Source organism: Motacilla alba, chromosome 4A (genome assembly GCF_015832195.1).
Source record: "Motacilla alba alba isolate MOTALB_02 chromosome 4A, Motacilla_alba_V1.0_pri, whole genome shotgun sequence".
NCBI lineage: Eukaryota > Metazoa > Chordata > Aves > Passeriformes > Motacillidae > Motacilla > Motacilla alba.
In genome coordinates, this window is record NC_052045.1 from 5,372,628 (window position 1) to 5,389,366 (window position 16,739).

Consider the following 16,739-nt stretch of genomic DNA (forward strand, 5'->3'; position numbering starts at 1 on the left):
CCGTCCCAGCCTCACCTGTGCCCAGGTGCTGGCGGAGCTGCCAGGTGCCTCTGGCTGGGTGCCAGCTCTGCCTCTGGCACTGCACGCCGCAGCCACCTTACATAAACACTCACAGCAGGCACTGCTGATTTCCCAAAGCCCTTCAGAGCTCCTGGGCTTTCTCCCCTGATCCGGATTAAGCGGCATGGATGGCATTAATCAGGAGACAGGCACCTCCACGCCTGCCAGGAATTACTGCCAGGCTGTTAAGTAACGGGATGGAGCAGCGCTGCTGGGGCTCCAGCAGGATGGGTGTCTCCAGCCCCACACACAAACCTGCCACCTCTGTGTGTCCCCATGGCAGGGGCTGGGCAGAGTTGCACCTGCTGCTGTGTGACCAGAACACCAGCCCAAAATAAACCGGGTGGCCCAACTTCTCACCGGCCTGGCCACAGGTTCCTCTGGAGGCTGGGAAGCCAGGAGGAAGCCTCACAGGGGGTTTTGGTACATCTGTGCCGGAGGGCTGGAGCAGGAGGTGGGGGGAACTGTCCCTTAGCACTGGCCCAGGGCTGCAGGGATGTGCACTGGTGCCAAGGGTGGGGAGCAGTCAGGAGCGTGGCTTGGCACAGCGCTCCATCCTCATCCTTATCCTCATCCTCCTCCAGCAGGAATCTGCTTCTCCATCTATCTCCTGAGCAGCTCTGGAGCTGCCAGGCACTTGGACAGCAGACAGTGACTGCTGCTCATCTGTAATTAATTGCTGTTAATCACCCCGGCAGCTCGAGCCACCACACGCGTGTGGGCCTGCCGCTCCCGGCCACGAGGAGTAAAACCTCTGGAGCTGCACCCAGGACCTGCGGGGCTGTCTGAGCCCTGTCTTGCTGGGGAAATCTCCCTCCTTCCCGACCCTTCTCGGCAGCCCCTGAACCCAAATTGCCTCCCCGCTGCAGGCAGGGCACACACAGTTGTGGTGACATGAGTGCCACTGTGGGTGCCCGGTGCCCGCAGCTCCATCTCCCTCTGCCGAGGGCAGAGCTCAGCCCCAATGCAAGTCCCCAGGAGTGGATCTGCTCACCTCCTCAAGCCCTGCTCACCGCCCCAAACATATTTCAGGGACTTTCTGCCATCCCGCACTGCTGGCAGCGCCTTCTCCCAGCGTTCTGCCCGTCCCGCGTCCCCGGGGAGGATGCGCAGGGAGCAGGTGGAGGCAGAGCGCTCCGCGGGGCTGTCCCCGCCGTGCCGAGCCCCCGTGGCCGCTGCCTGGCCCCGGTAGCGGGGCTGGAGGAGGAGCGAGGAGGCCGCTCTGGGGCAGGGGAGAGCGGGGCTCACAGAAGGAGGAAGAGCGCGGCCGCCGCGGTGCCGAGCGAGCAGCAGCGAGCGGGGCCGGCCCGTGGGACGGGGACCGAGGGCACCGCGCTGGGCACGGCGTGACCCCGAGCTGCCGTCCCGATGGGGCCGGTGTGACCCACCGGGGGAAGCCCAGCGGCATCACGGCCCTGCTCCCGCTCGGCTGAACCCCAGAAGCTCAGCTCGCTGCCCGCAGCACCCCAGAGGAGCCCCGGAGCCCCGCACGGCGTCTGGGAGGGACGGTGAGTGTGTCGGGTGAGGTCGGACCCCTGGGTGCCACCAGCATGGCCTGTCCTCGCCGCGCACCGCGGCAGGATGGTGGCCCAGGGCCGCTTTTCCTGTGACCTCCCAACAGGAAAGATGCGCTCGCTGATCTGCCCCCGTGCTGCCTGCAGGCTGGAGCCTCCGTGATGAGGATCATCCGGACCCCCAGCCACCCCCAGCTGCCCCCCCGGTGCTCCTGCCACGCTGCCCGGCCGCAGGGCACCCTGTCCCCATGAGCATCACCTCGGTGTCTCCCTGTCACCCACCGGGTCCTGCAGCCAGCACCACTCTCGGGTACCGGGAGCCCGGTGTCCCCACACCACCCCCTCCTACACCTGCCCCAGCAGCCCCCGTGACTGCCAGCAGCCCCTGCTGAACTGGATGTGGCTCTGGGAAGGGGACACGGCTCGGCAGGATGGCGGCAGCGCGGTGGTACCACCGCGACATCAGCCAGGTGGTGGCCGAGGAGCTGCTGGCCCAGGCTGGGCGGGACGGCTCCTTCCTGGTGCGGGACAGCGAGTCGGTGAAGGGGGCATATGCCCTGTGCCTCCTGTGAGTCCCTGCCCCGCCTCTGCGGGTGGCTTCTGTGTCTTTGTCCCTTTCCTGCCTCCCTCTGTGCCCCTCCCTGCTCCAGGCACCGCCAAAACCTCATGGAAGAGCGGCAGGGATGTGGGTGGGGTGGGCGGGGTGGCAGCTCCCTGGCGCCGGGGTTTTGGGTGATGCCCGGGCCAGGGCAGTGGAGCCGTGTCCTTGGGAGCAGGATGAAGGCCGGGCCCACAGCCCTGCCCAGCACCACGGCTGCTGAATGAATAACCCCAAATCCAGGGCGCACTGAGCTGTTCTGGGCTGCCTGCTGGCCTGTGAGCATCTCCCACGCTGGGGCTTTGGGGCTACCGCCCCCAACATGGGGCCTCTTGCCATTTTCACACCTGGAACCAGGTGCGCAGCCCCTGAGAGCACTGCTGCCTGCACCCTTCCTGCTCTGCACCCTTCCTGCTCTGCACCCTTCCTGCCTGCTCGTCACATGTCTGTGCAGGCAGCTTCGGCAGGATGCACCCCCTTTCCTTCACTGGCCTGGCTCTTTGTGTGGGACAAATCGCAAATTTGGGCACTGGGGGTGCGGGGCACGAGCCAGAGTCCAGGCTGGTGGCACAGGATGGTGGCACGGGCGGGGATGTGCACTGGCCCCACAGGCAGCACAGCAAAGGCTCTGCCTGGCCCAAAGCCAGCTCTGTGGGTAGCCCAGCGAGTGCTGGGGGAGTCACGGCTGTCCCGGGCTGTTTGGGAGCAGGGGGACATTGCACATCCTCCCGCAGACTCCGAGCGGAGGGTGATGATTTATTTCTAGAAATGCTGGCTCAGCTCCTCTCCCTGCAGCGGGGACGGGGTGTTTGTCTCAGGGCTGGGCCCCCAGCGCTGCCCCAGGGCAGCAGAATGGGGCCCTCACCTGCTCTCTCCAGGTTCCAGAGGCACGTCTACACCTACCGCATCCTCCCCGATGACGAGGGGCTGCTCTCCGTGCAGGTGGGTGCAGCCCCCGGCCTGGGCGGTGCCTCGGAGCTGGGCGCGGGCAGGATGCGGCTGTGCAGGGCCCGGGGTGCTCGTTCCCCTCCCCGTGAGGTGGCACCAGCCTGTGGTTTGTTTTCCGCACGAGCTGCAGGATGCGGGCGCTTTGCAGCCGCTCCAGCTCGGGGCCGTCAGAGGCTCCCTCCCAAAAGCATCCGGACGCTGTCCCTTCCTGCCGCGCACCCTATCACAGCCTGTCCCCTCACGGGGTCTGTCCTGCCCTCGCTTCGATGTCCCCTCAGGGCTTCTCCTGGTACCCAGCTCTCTGCAGCTGCCCTTTCTGCCCCCCTAAAAAGAGCATCCTGGGTGTCCAGAGGATGCTGACGGAGGCTGATGTCTCCATGCTCCTCACCTCATGGGCCCGGTGTCCGGCTGGCCCTTCCAACTCACCACGGGCACATTTTGAGGGACAGACCCACCGGACCCAGCAGGCTGGGGCTGCCCCTGCAGAGGAGAGGGTGTGATGGTGCTTCCCCCGCTCTGCCTCCCCAGACCATCCAGGGCATCCAAGCCAAGTGTTTCCACACCCTCCCCGACCTGATCGGTGCCTACCAGCACCCCAACAACGGGCTGGTGACCCCGCTGCTGCACCCCGTGCACCGCCCGCGGCCGGAGGAGGACTCGGGTGAGCCGGGGAGGGCCCGGGGGCTATGCCAGGCTGGCAGCGGGGAGGGTCCCGCTGATCTGCTGACTCTGCCCACAGACGGGGAGGGTGCCCGAGGCGGGGGGCACACGCTGCCGTGTCCCGGCGCTCCCCCCTCCAGCCGGACCCACATCCCGCAGCAGCTGCACCAGAGGCTGCAGGAGCAGGTCCACAGCAGGTAACGCACCCCTGCCCGCCCCGGGCGATGGGATGGTCATGCCCAGGGGAGATCTTGATGTCCATCCCTCTCCCAGCCCGGCCAGTGACTTCATGGGCTTCATGGCCGAGTACCTGACCCACCACGTGCACGACCTGCAGGCTCTGTGCCACGGGCACCCGCAGCTGCGGCACCTCAGCACCGCGCTCGCCACTGCCTGCCGGGCACTGCACAGGTCGGTGGCCCGGGGACAGTGGGGCTGGAGCGGGGCCACCGCCCGGGGCCACCCACCTGGTCCCCGTCCCCTTTCGTTGGCGGGTGTCGCGTCAAGGCACGGGAAACGCCCACACCGCCCCTCGCCCATTCTCTCCTTCCCTGCAGTGAGATCGACTTCACGCTGGCGGGTCTGGAGACCCTGGCCAGGGTGTTCGACCCCCCTGTGTCCCCCCGCAGCCCGGCCAGGGAGCAGGTGGGTGCCCCCACAGCCCCCGGGGACCTCCACATCTTGTGGAGCAGCCCAGACGCACAGCGAGGAACCCACCAGTCCAGCGCCACCGTGGTGCTCCAAAATTATCCATCCTCCCCTTCAGGGTTTCCCGAGCTGTGACCCAGACCTGGAGCTGCTCCTCAACAAGATCTCCACTGTCAACCACCTCCTCTCTTCACTGGAGAAGAAGGTGCCTGACCCCAGTCATGGTGCAGGAGGAGGCACAGCTCCCCCTCCCCTAAATCAACCCCTCTGCCCCCCCCAAGCTCTGGTGGCAGCACCGCCCAGGGCTCCCAGTTGTCCCAGTGCCCCCAGCATGCTGCCTGTCCCTCTGGCAGGTGCTGAAGTCGCTGCAGGAGACGGTGACAAGGCACAACCTGGCACTGCCCAGCGTGGCCGTGGACCCCCTGCCAGCTGCCAGGCCCCTCGCCGTGCAGAACTTCGAGGTGAGGCTGGGGACACGGAGGGACCCTGGTGTCACTGCAGGGCAGGACGGGTGTGGGGACAGCTCCAGAGCCACATCCCTGTGTGCAGGTGAAGGTGGGCAAGTCCCAGCGTGCGGCCCTGACGGTGGACGTGGAGTCAGGGACAGTGACCGTCACCAAGCGAGGCAGCGGCTCCCCAGAGGAGGTGATCCCACAGGATAAAAGTAAGGGGCTGCTGCACTCCTGCTGGCTGCCCCGGGATTCTCTGGGGCTGCAGGGTTCCCTGCCATAGGCCTGATGCCACGGGGATGGGCCACATGCCCTGTCACACCCCTGCCCCATCCCACTCTGCCCCGTGGTGGAAGGTGGGGGCCACCATGCCCCCCTGACCCCCATCATTCAGTCCTGCAGCTGATCAAGTACCAGAGTGTGCAGAGCAAGGTGAGGCTGGTGTGTGCCCGCGAGAACCAGAAGAGCCTGAGCAGGGACTTCATCTTCCCCAACGCGCGGGTGAGCGGCATCACCGTGCCCACTGAGTGTCCTGGGGGAATATGGGGCCCTTGGGAATATGGGAAGCAGTAAATCAGTGGTCTCGGGACTGTGACCACCTCTGCAAGCTGGCTCCTACACCCGAGGGTGATGCCCACCTGATCCTGGGGTGGCTGTGCCCCCCATCTCTCTGAGACACCCTCACCATCCTGCAGAAGCGAGAGGCTTTCTGCCAGCTACTGCAGCTGATGAAGATCCAGCATTCCAACCTGGACGAGCCCGAGATCATCTCGGTGTATGTCGGGACGTGGAACATGGGTAAGGGGCCAGGAGAAGGTAGCCTTGTCCGGGAGGTTGTTGTGGCTCTTTGTGAGCCTGGCTGGGTTTTGGGAATGTCTCAGGAAACCTCAGGTCCGAGCTGGTGGTCAGTTTGAGGAGGAGCCTGGAGAAGAACCAGTCTGGCTGCCATGGGCTCTGTCTGTCCTGTGGCAATCCAGTCACTTGCAGAGTGCTGGGGAACAGGGATATCACGAGGGTTTTGGCCTGTAAATCCCAGCAGCAGTCTGGGATACACACAGCTGATCCACGGGGCTGGCACACTGCTTCCCATCCCGGCAGCTCCTAGAGACGGGCAGGGCTGTGCTGGGGAGGAGCTCGGCGTCCTGGCACGTCCCCTCTGTGTGATCTGTGTCCCTGCCTGCAGGCAGCACGCCCCCACCCCGCTCCCTGGCCTCCTGGCTGACCTCAAGGGGCTTGGGGCGCACGCAGGACGAGACCACGGCCTGCATCCCCCACGACATCTACGTCATCGGCACCCAGGAGAACTCCCTGGGCGACCGCGAGTGGGTCGAGTTCCTCTGCGCCTCCCTCAAGACCCTCATGGCCATCGACTACCGAGTGGTAACTGCAGGCGCAGCCAGCCCCTGGCAGGCCTGGGGGGCTGGGTACCCCACAGCTCCTACCCCAACCCCCAGGTCCTCCCCCACCCCAAATCAGCCCAGGGAACATCCTGTGCCCCACGGCCTCCCTGAGCGCTGTCCCCAGGAGTCAGGGTCACAGCTGACCTAGCTGTGTGTCCAGCCCCATCCTCCTGGCTGGGGGGCAGGATGGGGGCCAGGCAGACTCACCCCTGCCCCACCACAGGTGGCCCTGCAGTGCCTGTGGAGCATCAAGATCGTGGTGCTGGTGAAGCCGGAGCACCAGCGGCGCATCAGCCACGTCCACACCTCCAGCGTGAAAACCGGGATCGCCAACACGCTGGGTACGGAGGGGATGGGAGATGCCCCCGAGGGAGGGGACAGCCTGAGGGCCAGCACACGACCTCTGGGCTCCCCCAGGGCTCAGTGGTGGCACATCCCTGCAGGCAACAAGGGAGCTGTGGGCGTCTCCTTCCTTTTCAACGGGACCTCCTTTGGCTTCGTCAACTGCCACCTGGCCTCCGGCAGCGAGAAGACGCACAGGTGATGCAGGGATGGGGAGGGTGCGGCTGCCACGGGGCAGGTGGGTGTCTCAGGGGGCTGGAGGAGCCCTGAGGGGCTGTGGGGCTGCCCCTGTCCCCACCTGGCAGGAACAGAATAAGAGTGAGGTGTCCCCGGGGTGGCTCATACGATGCTGATGTCCCCCTGCAGGCGTAACCAGAACTACAGTGACATCCTGCACTCCCTGGCCCTGGGGGACAAACGTCTGGGGGGCTTCGACCTCACCCTGCGCTTCACCCACCTCTTCTGGTTCGGGGACCTCAACTACCGCCTGGACATGGACGTGCAGGTGGGACCCTGCAGGTGCCAGGCTGGGGACAGCAGGGGGAGAGGAGCTCAGGGGGTCACTGTCCCTTCCCTGGCACAGGACATCCTCAGCCACATCGTCAAGAAGGAGTTTCAAGCCCTCCTGGCTGTTGACCAGCTGAACCTGGAGCGGGAGAAGAACAAGGTGTTCCTGCGGTTCAGTGAGTGTGGGGACAAGGGCGCTGCTCCTCCCGCTGAGACAGCAGCACCAGGGTTCCCACAGCCCTCCCCGTGTCACCCCCAGCTCTTGAGGTCCCCTCTCCTGGCACAGCCGTGCATGAGGTGCTGAGAGCCTGGGGGACCTTGGTGTGCACCGGGCCGGGGATGCCAGCCATGGGTGTGAGCCTCCCATGGGGACCATGACACCCCATAGGGACAGGCAGGGGCCATGGCCCCCATGCCACCTGCGTGTCCTGATTCCAGGTGAGGGTGACATCTCCTTCCCTCCCACGTACCGGTATGAGCGGGGCACCCGGGACACCTACGTGTGGCAGAAGTGCAAGCCCACAGGGGTGAGTTCCAGAGGCCACGCTCCAAGCAGGACATCTCTGGGGACAGGGACAGCAGGGTGCTGTGGGGACTGCGTGCTGATGTTCAGTCCCCACAGCTCCATCAGCCCATTCCCCACCAAAACAGGGTCTGGGCAGGATGGAACTCACTTTTTGGGGTGCTGGAATGCTCTTCTGGGCAGCGGCACCCAGAGGCTGCTGGACCAGCTGCTTTCTCTATTTCTAGATGAGGATCAATGTCCCCTCGTGGTGTGACCGCATCCTGTGGAAGTCACACCCGGAGACCCACGTGGTCTGTAACTCCTACGGTGAGTGAGAGCCTGGGGACATAGCAGCCAGGGGTGGCCAGGGCTGCCCAGGACACCAGGGCTCTGGGACCCTCCCCGAGCTGCCCCTCCTGCCATCCAGGCTGCACTGATGACATCGTGACCAGTGACCACTCGCCTGTCTTTGCCACCTTTGAGGTGGGAGTGACGTCACAGTTTGTGCCCAAAGAGGGTAAGGGCTGGGGTCTGTCACCCCTCGGGCCGGGTTTGGGGTGAGCCCTGGCACACCCTGACCTTCCAGGACCTACCTGCAGCTCCCGGCTCCGGCCCCGAGGCGCTGGCCTGCATCGAGTGGGAGAGCATCGAGGTGATCCTGAAAACCACGAGCCGCAGCAAGTGCTACATCGAGTTCCACTCCTACTGCCTGGAGGGTGAGGGGGTGCCTGGGCTGCTGGGCGTGGCTGTGGGGGTCACCTAGCCTGGCTGGAGCTGTGTGCCCCTCTGTCCCCCCCAGAGGTGCAGCGGAGCGGGGAGAACACCTTCCAGAACTGTGACATCCCTGGGTTCCTCAAGCTGGGCTGGTCCTCCAAGCATCTGCCTGTGGTGCGCAGCCCTGGAGCATCCCCATCCCCATCCCTGCCTCTGGCTCTGTACCCTGAGCCCCAAGGGGAGTTGCAGCTGTCACCACCCCCCAAGAAAGAGCCTCCCCATGCCCCCTACCCCGTGGCAGCCCCCCAAGCCTGCCCTCTCTGTGCACAGCTGAACCCCATCCTGCCCGACCTGGAGTACCTGGGGGACCAGCACCTGCTCCTCAGCATCAAGGGCGTGGAGAGCTGCGAGTCCTACGGTGCGTGGGGATGGTGACGCTGGGGCCACCACGGTGCAGGAGGGTGCCAAACACAGCCCCCCAGGTTACAGCCTGCTGGGTGCGAGCTTGGTAGCTGGAGCTCGGCAGGAGGGACCCCAGCACCCCCTCTGCTGCTGCTCACGGGGGCTCCCGTGTCCCCCGAGCCCCGGGGGCTGACGCTGTGCCCGCAGGCGAGTGCTGCCTCGCCCTGAGGTCAGCGATCGGCACCGCGGCCCAGCAGTTCGAGACCTTCCTGTTCCACCGCGGCGAGGAGACGGGCTCCGTGCGCGGCTGGATGCGGGTCCGGGTTCCCCGGGGCCGGAGCGGCACCCGCGAGAGGCTCTACGGTAACGGCGGCCGCACGCAGCCCGCTCCCGGCGCCCTGGGGACATCCCGGGCCACGTTTCAATCTGGCCCCGGGCCGTGGGGTGAGGCCAGACCTCGCTGCCTTTGCAGAGTGGATCAGCTTTGAGGAGGAGGATGCTGAGCCGGCGGCAGAGCCCGCGACGCGCCCCAAGCCACCCCCGCAGCGCCTCAGGTACCCCGGGCGGGCTCGGCCGTGCCGCAGCCGCGGACTGGGGCGATGCTGAGCCCTTTCCCTCTCTGTGCTTCGCAGGAGCCGCCCCCGCAGCCTCCCGGAGCCGGCCACCGGCTACACCAACCCTGCCTACTTCATCTTCGAGGGAGTGCCCAACGCGTGGCTCCCGGCCCCCGGAGAAGCCCCCAAGAAGCAGGCAGAGGGCCCGGCCGGGGGGCAGCGGTGCCGGAGCCCCGCCGGACCGCGGGTCCCGGTGCCCTCAGAGGAGGAGCCGTGGTGTGGCCGGCCCCGCTGTGGGCCACTGAGCCCGTCCCGAGGGCATCCACTCAGCCCCCCCAGAGCGGGCCACCACAAGAGACCCAAGTCTGCCGTCCTGACGAGGGACGCGCTGGGGCTGGGCGACTGCTCGCTGTACGCGGCCGCTCAGCCGAGCCAGCCGCAGCAGGTGTCACCGCAGTGCAGGGGGGACAGGCAGGAGCCCCCCCTGCGCCAGACCCACCACGTCCTGGAGCCGCCGCCGCGGCCCTGCCGGGAGGCGCCGAGGCCGCTCGGGAAGCGGGGAGCGCTCGGTGCCTTGGACCCGGAGGCTCAGCCTCCTCCGCCCGCCGACCTGCAGCCTGCCAGGATGTAGCGACAGCTGTCCCGGTGCCCTCGGCAGCTGCTCCCTCGAGCCCAGCCCTGCTCAGACATTCCCGGAGGACTTTCCCTCCGGCACAGCTCCCCAGGCCGCTGCGCTGCTTCCCTTTGCTCTCACTATCCAGAATAAAGCGCCAGGGACTGGGTGTGTGTTTGCACACCTGCTTCTGCTAAAGGGCAAGCAGAAAAAGTGCCGAGCCAGGTGGGGAAAGCACCAAGGCACTGCCCCTCAGCTCTCCCCGTCCCATGGGAACCCTGCGCTCCTCGAGGCCGCCCTCGCCCATGGCAAAGCCGAAGGGTGTCACAGCCCCGGACACCCCCGCTCTGCTCTGCTCGGCACAGGGAGAGGGGCACCCCTCAAAAACACAGCGACACGCCGAGCCGGCAGTGTCCCGGCTGCGCGACACGCGCGGCGGCCCCGGTTTGGGGACACGATGCCCGGGCTGGCCTCAAGGTGGCAGTGGCCACCTTTGTCCCCAGCATCGCCCCGCAGGGCTGGGGGCCCGCGGAACAGCGCCGCGGGCTCTGCGGGACCCCGGGGGACAGGAGGGCTGTCCTGGGGTGGACGAGGGGCCACGGGCCCCAGGGATGGGGGCTGTGACCCTCGCGGCTGAGGGACTGTGGGCTCCATGAGAGAGGGGCCGTGGTCGCCATGGGCAGAGGGACACAGCGCATGGGTGGGGGACTATGGACCTTGTGGTTGAGTGACCGCGGTCCCCACGGGTGGAGGGATGTGGTCGCCATGGTGGGGGGACACGGTGCCCAGGGATGAGGGGCTATGCCCTCGCGGTTGAGGAGCCTTTCCCTTTCCTGAGGAAAGGGCTGTGACCGCACGGGAGAGGCCACCCTGCCCCATGTCCGGGGGCTGCAGGTGTCCCAAAGCCTGCGAGGGCAACAGAGGGATGGGAGGCTGTGGGACTGAGCCCCGCGGCAGCTCCTGCCTCCGCCTCTGCCCGCCTCCAGCCCTGCCTTCCCTGGGCACTTTGCTCCCGGCCGCGGGAAGCGGGAGCGGGCACGCTCGGCACGGCAGGGCACGGCCAGGGCCGCCCGCAGCCCCCCGGTATGGCCCCGTCCCGCGTGGGGGACAGGCTCTCCCCGTGGGGGCCCCACTCCTGAGAGCCGCCCAGGTCTGCAGGTGAGCCGGGACAGCCCCTGTTTGGTGACAGCCGGGAGGGACAGCCCTGCCATGGTCACGCGGTCCCAGCTGGGCTCCGGGCGTGAGGGACAGAGATGGGATCTGCAGGGCTGGGTGGGCGCAGGGTGGGGGTCAGCCACTTCTCACCAGCCCTCCACCACCCCAAATCCCTCTGTACCGCCTCCTCTCTGACATGCCACCTCTTTCCTCTGTCACTGAGGGCCTTCATCCATCCCAGTGTGTCCCACTCCTCTCCTCCATCCTCCTCTCCATCCCCCAAATCCCTGCCTCATCGTGGGTTGAAGCTGCCCTGGTGCTGCCGTGGCTCAGCCCGACACCGCGGGCTCCTGCCCATCCCCAGCGAGGTGAGGGACAGGGCCAGCCCAGCAAGGGTGGAAGGGAACCCTCATCCCCACCCTGCCCAGGGTCACCTCGGGGCAGGGGATGGGGTGGACAGCGAGGGAAACGCCCGACCCTGCTGGTGTCCCCGGGGAGCTGTCCCAGCAGAGCGTGCCTTGGCTGCTCTTCCAGGCGAAGGGAAGGATTGGAATTGGGTCACATCCCCTTGTGCCGGGGCTTTGGCTGCACCAACCACGTGGCGATTAGGGACAAGGGTCCTTCTGCAGGATGTTTTGCATAATTTCTCCTTGTTTTGCAATTTCCAAGGGCTTAGGCGAGGAGAAAAGCCCTGCTTTTCCCATGCTCCAGCAGCAGCCGGTCCCAGGCTCACCCATCCCTTGGCAGCTGCTCCAAAATCTGCTCTCACCTCCCCTCTCCGAGCTCCCGCTGCTGCTCCATGGCCCCCAGCACCACGATTCCCATCCTGGCCCACCAGCAGGACTTTGGCTCCAGGGCAGATTCTGCTCTGGTGTTGTCCCACTCCTCCATTTTACTGGAGCCCTTCCAACTCCTCCATGAATCCCCAGGGCTGGGGGAACCCTCGGATCCCACCAGGACTGGTGCTGCCAGCGGGGCCAAAGGACAGTTCTGGCTGGGAACACCTGCAGGAGCAGGAGCCAGGGAAAAGCTGCCAATCTTGTGGCCAAGGGCATCGTGTGCCTTCATCGTGCGTCACATGGCTGGCCCCTGCCCCTTCCCACTGGCCCATGGCTGTTGCTGCATTTTCCAGGAGCCCCCTTGCTGCTTCCTGGGGAAAACTCCAAAGACACCATCCCTGGGGGATGTGCCTGCCATGGACAAGGGATTCTGCAGCGTTCCTTGTACATCCTCAAAATGGGCAGAACTAGAGCATCACCTCTTCCAGCAGCACCTTCCATCTTGCTGCTCCAAGTCCTTTTCCTGCAGTGCCTTCCATTTCCCTGCTCCAAGTCCTTTTCCTGCAGCACCTTCCATCTCCCTGCTCCGAGTCCTTTTCCTGCAGCACCTTCCATCTTGCTGCTCCAAGTCCTTTTCCTGCAGTGCCTTCCAGTTCTCTGCTCCAAGTCCTTTTCCTGCAGTGCCTTCCATTTCCCTGCTCCAAGTCCTTTTCCTGCAGTGCCTTCCATCTCCCTGCTCCACATCCTTCCCCTGCAGCGCCTTCCATCTCCTGCTCCAACAATCAGTCCCAACTCTTGGCTCGCCTCTCCTTCTCTCCTCAAAAGCCCACAGCCAAGGATAGTTTTGCTGGGAATGTCAGCAAGAAACAGGGATGGGGCTGGTGGTGATGCGTCCTCAGGCTAGACCAATGTGATTCATTAATTTCAATCACTGATTTTGGTTGTGACTAAGATGAGGAAGAAACTTGTTAAGATATAACTTGCCAAATGTCATCTTCTTCTGCATTTCTGTATTTTGGTGGTTATCCTCAAAGGAATGTGCTTGGGAATGGTTAAATCCCACTGCTGACTGTGCTCAGGCTGCACCAGCTGCCAGAAGCCGGGTGCCTGTGCTCTCCTCTGAGCAGTCCCGCAGTCCACAGCTGCTCAGGATTTTTCCTCATGCATTTTTCACACTTGATTATTAACTTTTATGAACTGTCTTCTCCATATCTTAATTGGTTGGTGACCTGGGTCACGAACACTGATCCTGCAGCAGCTCTGCTCCGGTCACGCTCAAGGCTTTGTGTTCCCTTGCACTCAGAGGAAGAGGAAACAAAATCTCCTGGTCCCTCATGTCCTCAGCAGTTTGGGGACATGTGGCTGTCAGGCCAGGACCACCACTGCCACCTCACTTGCAAGCTCAGGTTTTCCTACCACCCCTTTTCCCTCTTGGTTCTGAGAAAACAAACCAAGTTCTCCCCACTGTTAATGTTTGATCAGGACCTGCCTGTTGCTCTCTGAACTCATCCCTGCAATAAAGGCGGGAGCTGTGGCGGGCCAGGAGCTGCAGGGTGTTGGATGTGGGCCCGGAGCTCAGCCCGCAACTCAAACAGAGCCCCGGGAGCGGGGCTGGAGGGGCCCCCGCTGTCCCATCTGCCTGCTGCGTCATTTATGAGCATCTCTGTCAACCCCAGGTATCTCTCCAGGCCGGGCGTGGCAGGGATGATCCCACAGAGACACCCCAAAGATATTCCCGCAGGGAGAACCCTGCACATCCTCAGGGCAAAGGGAAACAGGAGGAGGATGATGAGGGAGCCAGGGGATGAAGGAGCCTGAGAAGGTGTGTCCTTCCACCTTGTAGTACCAACTCCAACTAACGCGCATCCCTGAGCCCCGAGTCCTTCCCTGTCCTGGTGCCCATCAGCTCCTGGATGAGCTCTGGACAAAAGGAATTTCGTCCATCTAATATGGTTTTGGCTACACCCTGATCTCTGCCAGCAGCACAGCAGCTCCTGCTCCCAGGTTACTCATCCAAGCATCCATCCTCCGTTGGAGGAATCGTTTCACCAGGGATGGTGGAGGGTGTGGAGGGCCAAGTCCCCGGCAGCCCTCACTGATCCTTTGCTGGTCACCACGGTGGTGGCAGACCCTTCCTTTTCCTCGAGAAGAGAGTTCTGAACTTTGACAGCTTGTCCTCATGCCGACTTCCCAGGAGTTCACAGATCCCAGCCTTTGATCCCAGCACAGCCAGGAGGGTCCTGCCTGCCTTGTGAGCTGGGGCTTGGCTCCGGCAGCTCCTCTCCACAGGGCTCAGCTCATCCTTCCCTACGGACAGCACCCGGCAGCCAGCGGCTCCTCGCTGTCCAGGGACGTTCTCCCAAAGGCTCCTTTAACAGCCCCCCTAGGATTTCTCTGGGCCACAACATTCCCCCAGACAAGCCTTTCTTCTCCTCCCGCCTTTCTTCTCCCAAGGAGCCCTCCGGGAGCAGCGGCATTGTCAGGATGGTGCCAATTAGGCTGAGGCAGCTTCCAAGAGGCTGCGCCGGCCCCGGCCGGGGGCTGCTGGTGCTCATCAGGGTCTCATTGTTCGGCGGCCGTGGGGCTGTCCCCGGCGTGGCGCTCTGTCCCCGGCTCGGGGCTCTGTCCCCGGCCTGCTCCCGGCTCCGCGCAGCGCGGCCGTCCCTGCGCCGGCTCAAAGGGGGGATTAATGGGTGATTAATGGGTGATTAATGGGTGTCAGCGCAGGGGCTGCAGAGGGGAGGCTTTGCCGAGCCCGCTCCCCCCACCCCCGGCTCCCCACGCGCGAGTTGAGAAAAACCAGAGAACCATCAAAGTGGCCGGAGCTCCTGGAGGGGGAGAAAATCTGGCAGCTTTGGCTCCCTTCCACGCTTTGTGCCTGACAATGCTCGGGATCACTGACTGGTGTGCTTTTATGAACTGCTCCCTAGGTCTGGCTGGCACACCATGGCCACTCCGGTGAGGATATTCCCAGTTTCCCTGTGGACACCGACGCCGACTCCCTGGCCAGGAGGGAACAGCACAGCAGCACCCGAGGCTAAGTGTGTCTTCAACGAGGAGTTCAAGTTCATCCTGCTGCCCGTCTCCTACAGCATCGTCTTCGTGGTGGGGCTGCCCCTCAACTCCTGGGCCCTGTGGATGTTCATCTCCAGGATGAGGCCCTGGAATGCCACCACCACCTACATGGTCAACCTGGCCCTCTCGGACACGCTCTACGTCCTGTCCCTGCCCACCCTGGTCTATTATTATGCCGACCGCAACAACTGGCCCTTCGGGACGGGGCTGTGCAAGATCGTGCGCTTCCTCTTCTACGCCAACCTCTACAGCAGCATCCTCTTCCTCACCTGCATCAGCGTGCACCGCTACATGGGCATCTGCCACCCCATCCGCTCCCTCAAGTGGGTGAAGACCAAGCACGCCCGCATCATCTGCGTGGCCGCCTGGCTCGTGGTCATCATCTGCCTCATCCCCAACCTCATCTTCGTCACCACCAGCTCCAAGGGCAACACCACCCTGTGCCACGACACCACCAAGCCCGAGGAGTTTGACCACTACGTGCACTACAGCTCGTCCATCATGGCCCTGCTCTTCGGGGTGCCCTTCCTGGTCATCGTCCTGTGCTACTGCCTGATGGCCAAGCGGCTCTGCAAGTCCAGCTTCTCCAGCCCCGGCCTCCGCATGCCCTCCTACAAGAGGCGCTCCATCAAGATGATCATCGTGGTGCTCGCCGTCTTCGCCATCTGCTTCGTGCCCTTCCACATCACCCGCACGCTCTACTACACCTCCCGCTACTTCCAGGCCGACTGCCGGACCCTCAACATCATCAACTTCAGCTACAAGATCACGCGGCCGCTGGCCAGCATCAACAGCTGCCTCGACCCCATCCTCTACTTCATGGCTGGCGACAAGTACCGGGGCCGGCTGCGCCGCGGGGCCGCCCAGCGCCTCCGGCCCGTGCCCACGCTGGACCTGGCGCTGGTGTCACCCTTCGCAGACAGCCTCACGGATGGCAGCCACGTCGCCCGTGTCACCCGAGGGACCGGCGCCGCACGCAGCGGAGATGGCTGCTGAAGGGGTTCCACAGCCTCAGCTCTGGGCTCCAGGAGGTGCAGCCCCTCGGGGCTCCACGTGGGCACTCACAAGTCCCCAGACCTGAGCTGTCCCTGCCCAGCCCTGCAGGGCTGAGGGCTGGAGGCGCCAGGTTGGTCCCAGCCCGGCCCTGTGAGACCGTGGGAGGAGGGTGCTGGTGCTGGGCAGGGCAGGAGAGCCACCAGGACTCATGGGAATGGGAAGGACACTGAGGAGGCTCTTTTGGGGCAGCAGGCTGGTGCTCCATCCCTGGCACTCCTGGGGACACATGGGGCTGAAAAGTCACTAAAGAGAAAGGACACTGGTGCCTCCCTGGGCAGGCACAGCTCTTCCAGATGACTCAGGGGTGACATGCAGGGACCAGACTGAACCTGGGGACAGAGCCCAGGCTGGGTGGGTTCTCAGAGATGTCCCTGTCACACTGCTGGCCTTGGCAGAGGGGGAGTGACATGGCCTGGGGCACCTGCTGCTCGTGACCCCCAATAAAGCCCCTTCCCCTCTCTACCTTCAGTCCTGCTTCTCCCTGCAGCATAAGGAACAGGGACAAGACAATCATCCTCACCCCGGAGAAAATCCACTGGGGCAGGGCTGGAGGGATGAGCCGGAGCTCCCGTGGTGACAGGAAGGTTCTTGGGAATTTCCCTTTACGGGTGTTTGCTCCTCAAATGTTTACCCAGCCCTTTTGTTTGACCAAGTGCCTGCGCAGAGCAGCGCGCTGAGATTGGTATCAGTGCTGTTGACTCTCCCACGCCAGCCTGGCAGGAATGGGACAGGGACAGGGCTGTCCCTACTCCAAGAGCCC

The 16,739-nt window shown here is 64.5% G+C and overlaps 2 protein-coding genes across 3 annotated transcripts; both read left to right on the forward strand.

Annotated features, from left to right (window-relative positions):
* The first annotated feature begins 1,072 nt into the window (after positions 1-1,072).
* On the forward strand, positions 1,073-10,083 carry INPPL1 (inositol polyphosphate phosphatase like 1). 2 transcript variants are annotated; one of them, XM_038122850.1, is made up of 26 exons: positions 1,073-1,568; positions 1,722-2,142; positions 3,051-3,114; positions 3,649-3,781; positions 3,860-3,977; positions 4,054-4,191; positions 4,338-4,425; positions 4,547-4,633; positions 4,782-4,889; positions 4,978-5,092; positions 5,272-5,378; positions 5,573-5,675; positions 6,061-6,257; positions 6,501-6,618; positions 6,721-6,817; positions 6,986-7,124; positions 7,203-7,302; positions 7,565-7,653; positions 7,877-7,958; positions 8,059-8,148; positions 8,231-8,347; positions 8,431-8,519; positions 8,676-8,763; positions 8,955-9,110; positions 9,220-9,301; positions 9,380-10,083. In XM_038122850.1, exons 2-26 carry the CDS (start codon positions 2,006-2,008, stop codon positions 9,930-9,932), a joined length of 3,195 nt encoding a protein of 1,064 aa, XP_037978778.1. In that variant the 5' UTR covers positions 1,073-1,568; positions 1,722-2,005; the 3' UTR covers positions 9,933-10,083. The 2 variants fall into 2 exon arrangements, with proteins under 2 accessions (XP_037978778.1, XP_037978779.1); XM_038122851.1 differs by having other exon boundaries at positions 1,682-2,142; positions 9,380-9,932.
* Positions 10,084-10,198: 115 nt separating this feature from the next.
* P2RY4 (pyrimidinergic receptor P2Y4) lies at positions 10,199-16,447 on the forward strand. Its single transcript, XM_038122852.1, has 2 exons — positions 10,199-11,072; positions 14,779-16,447. The coding sequence occupies exons 1-2, from the start codon at positions 10,792-10,794 to the stop codon at positions 15,917-15,919; spliced, it is 1,422 nt and encodes a 473-aa protein (XP_037978780.1). The 5' UTR covers positions 10,199-10,791; the 3' UTR covers positions 15,920-16,447.
* The last annotated feature ends 292 nt before the right edge of the window (positions 16,448-16,739 follow it).

What these genes read in the sequence shown, in the direction of transcription:
- P2RY4 (XM_038122852.1), top strand. Translation starts at nt 10,792, where the DNA reads ATGTCCGGGGGCTGCAGGTGTCCCAAAGCCTGCGAGGGCAACAGAGGG. An exon ending in AGAGCCGCCCAGGTCTGCAG is followed by an intron (nt 11,073 to 14,778) that starts GTGAGCCGGGAC and finishes ACTGCTCCCTAG; the next exon opens with GTCTGGCTGGCACACCATGG.
- INPPL1 (XM_038122850.1), top strand. Translation starts at nt 2,006, where the DNA reads ATGGCGGCAGCGCGGTGGTACCACCGCGACATCAGCCAGGTGGTGGCC. An exon ending in TCTCTTCACTGGAGAAGAAG is followed by an intron (nt 4,634 to 4,781) that starts GTGCCTGACCCC and finishes TCCCTCTGGCAG; the next exon opens with GTGCTGAAGTCGCTGCAGGA. An exon ending in ACAGTTTGTGCCCAAAGAGG is followed by an intron (nt 8,149 to 8,230) that starts GTAAGGGCTGGG and finishes ACCTACCTGCAG; the next exon opens with CTCCCGGCTCCGGCCCCGAG.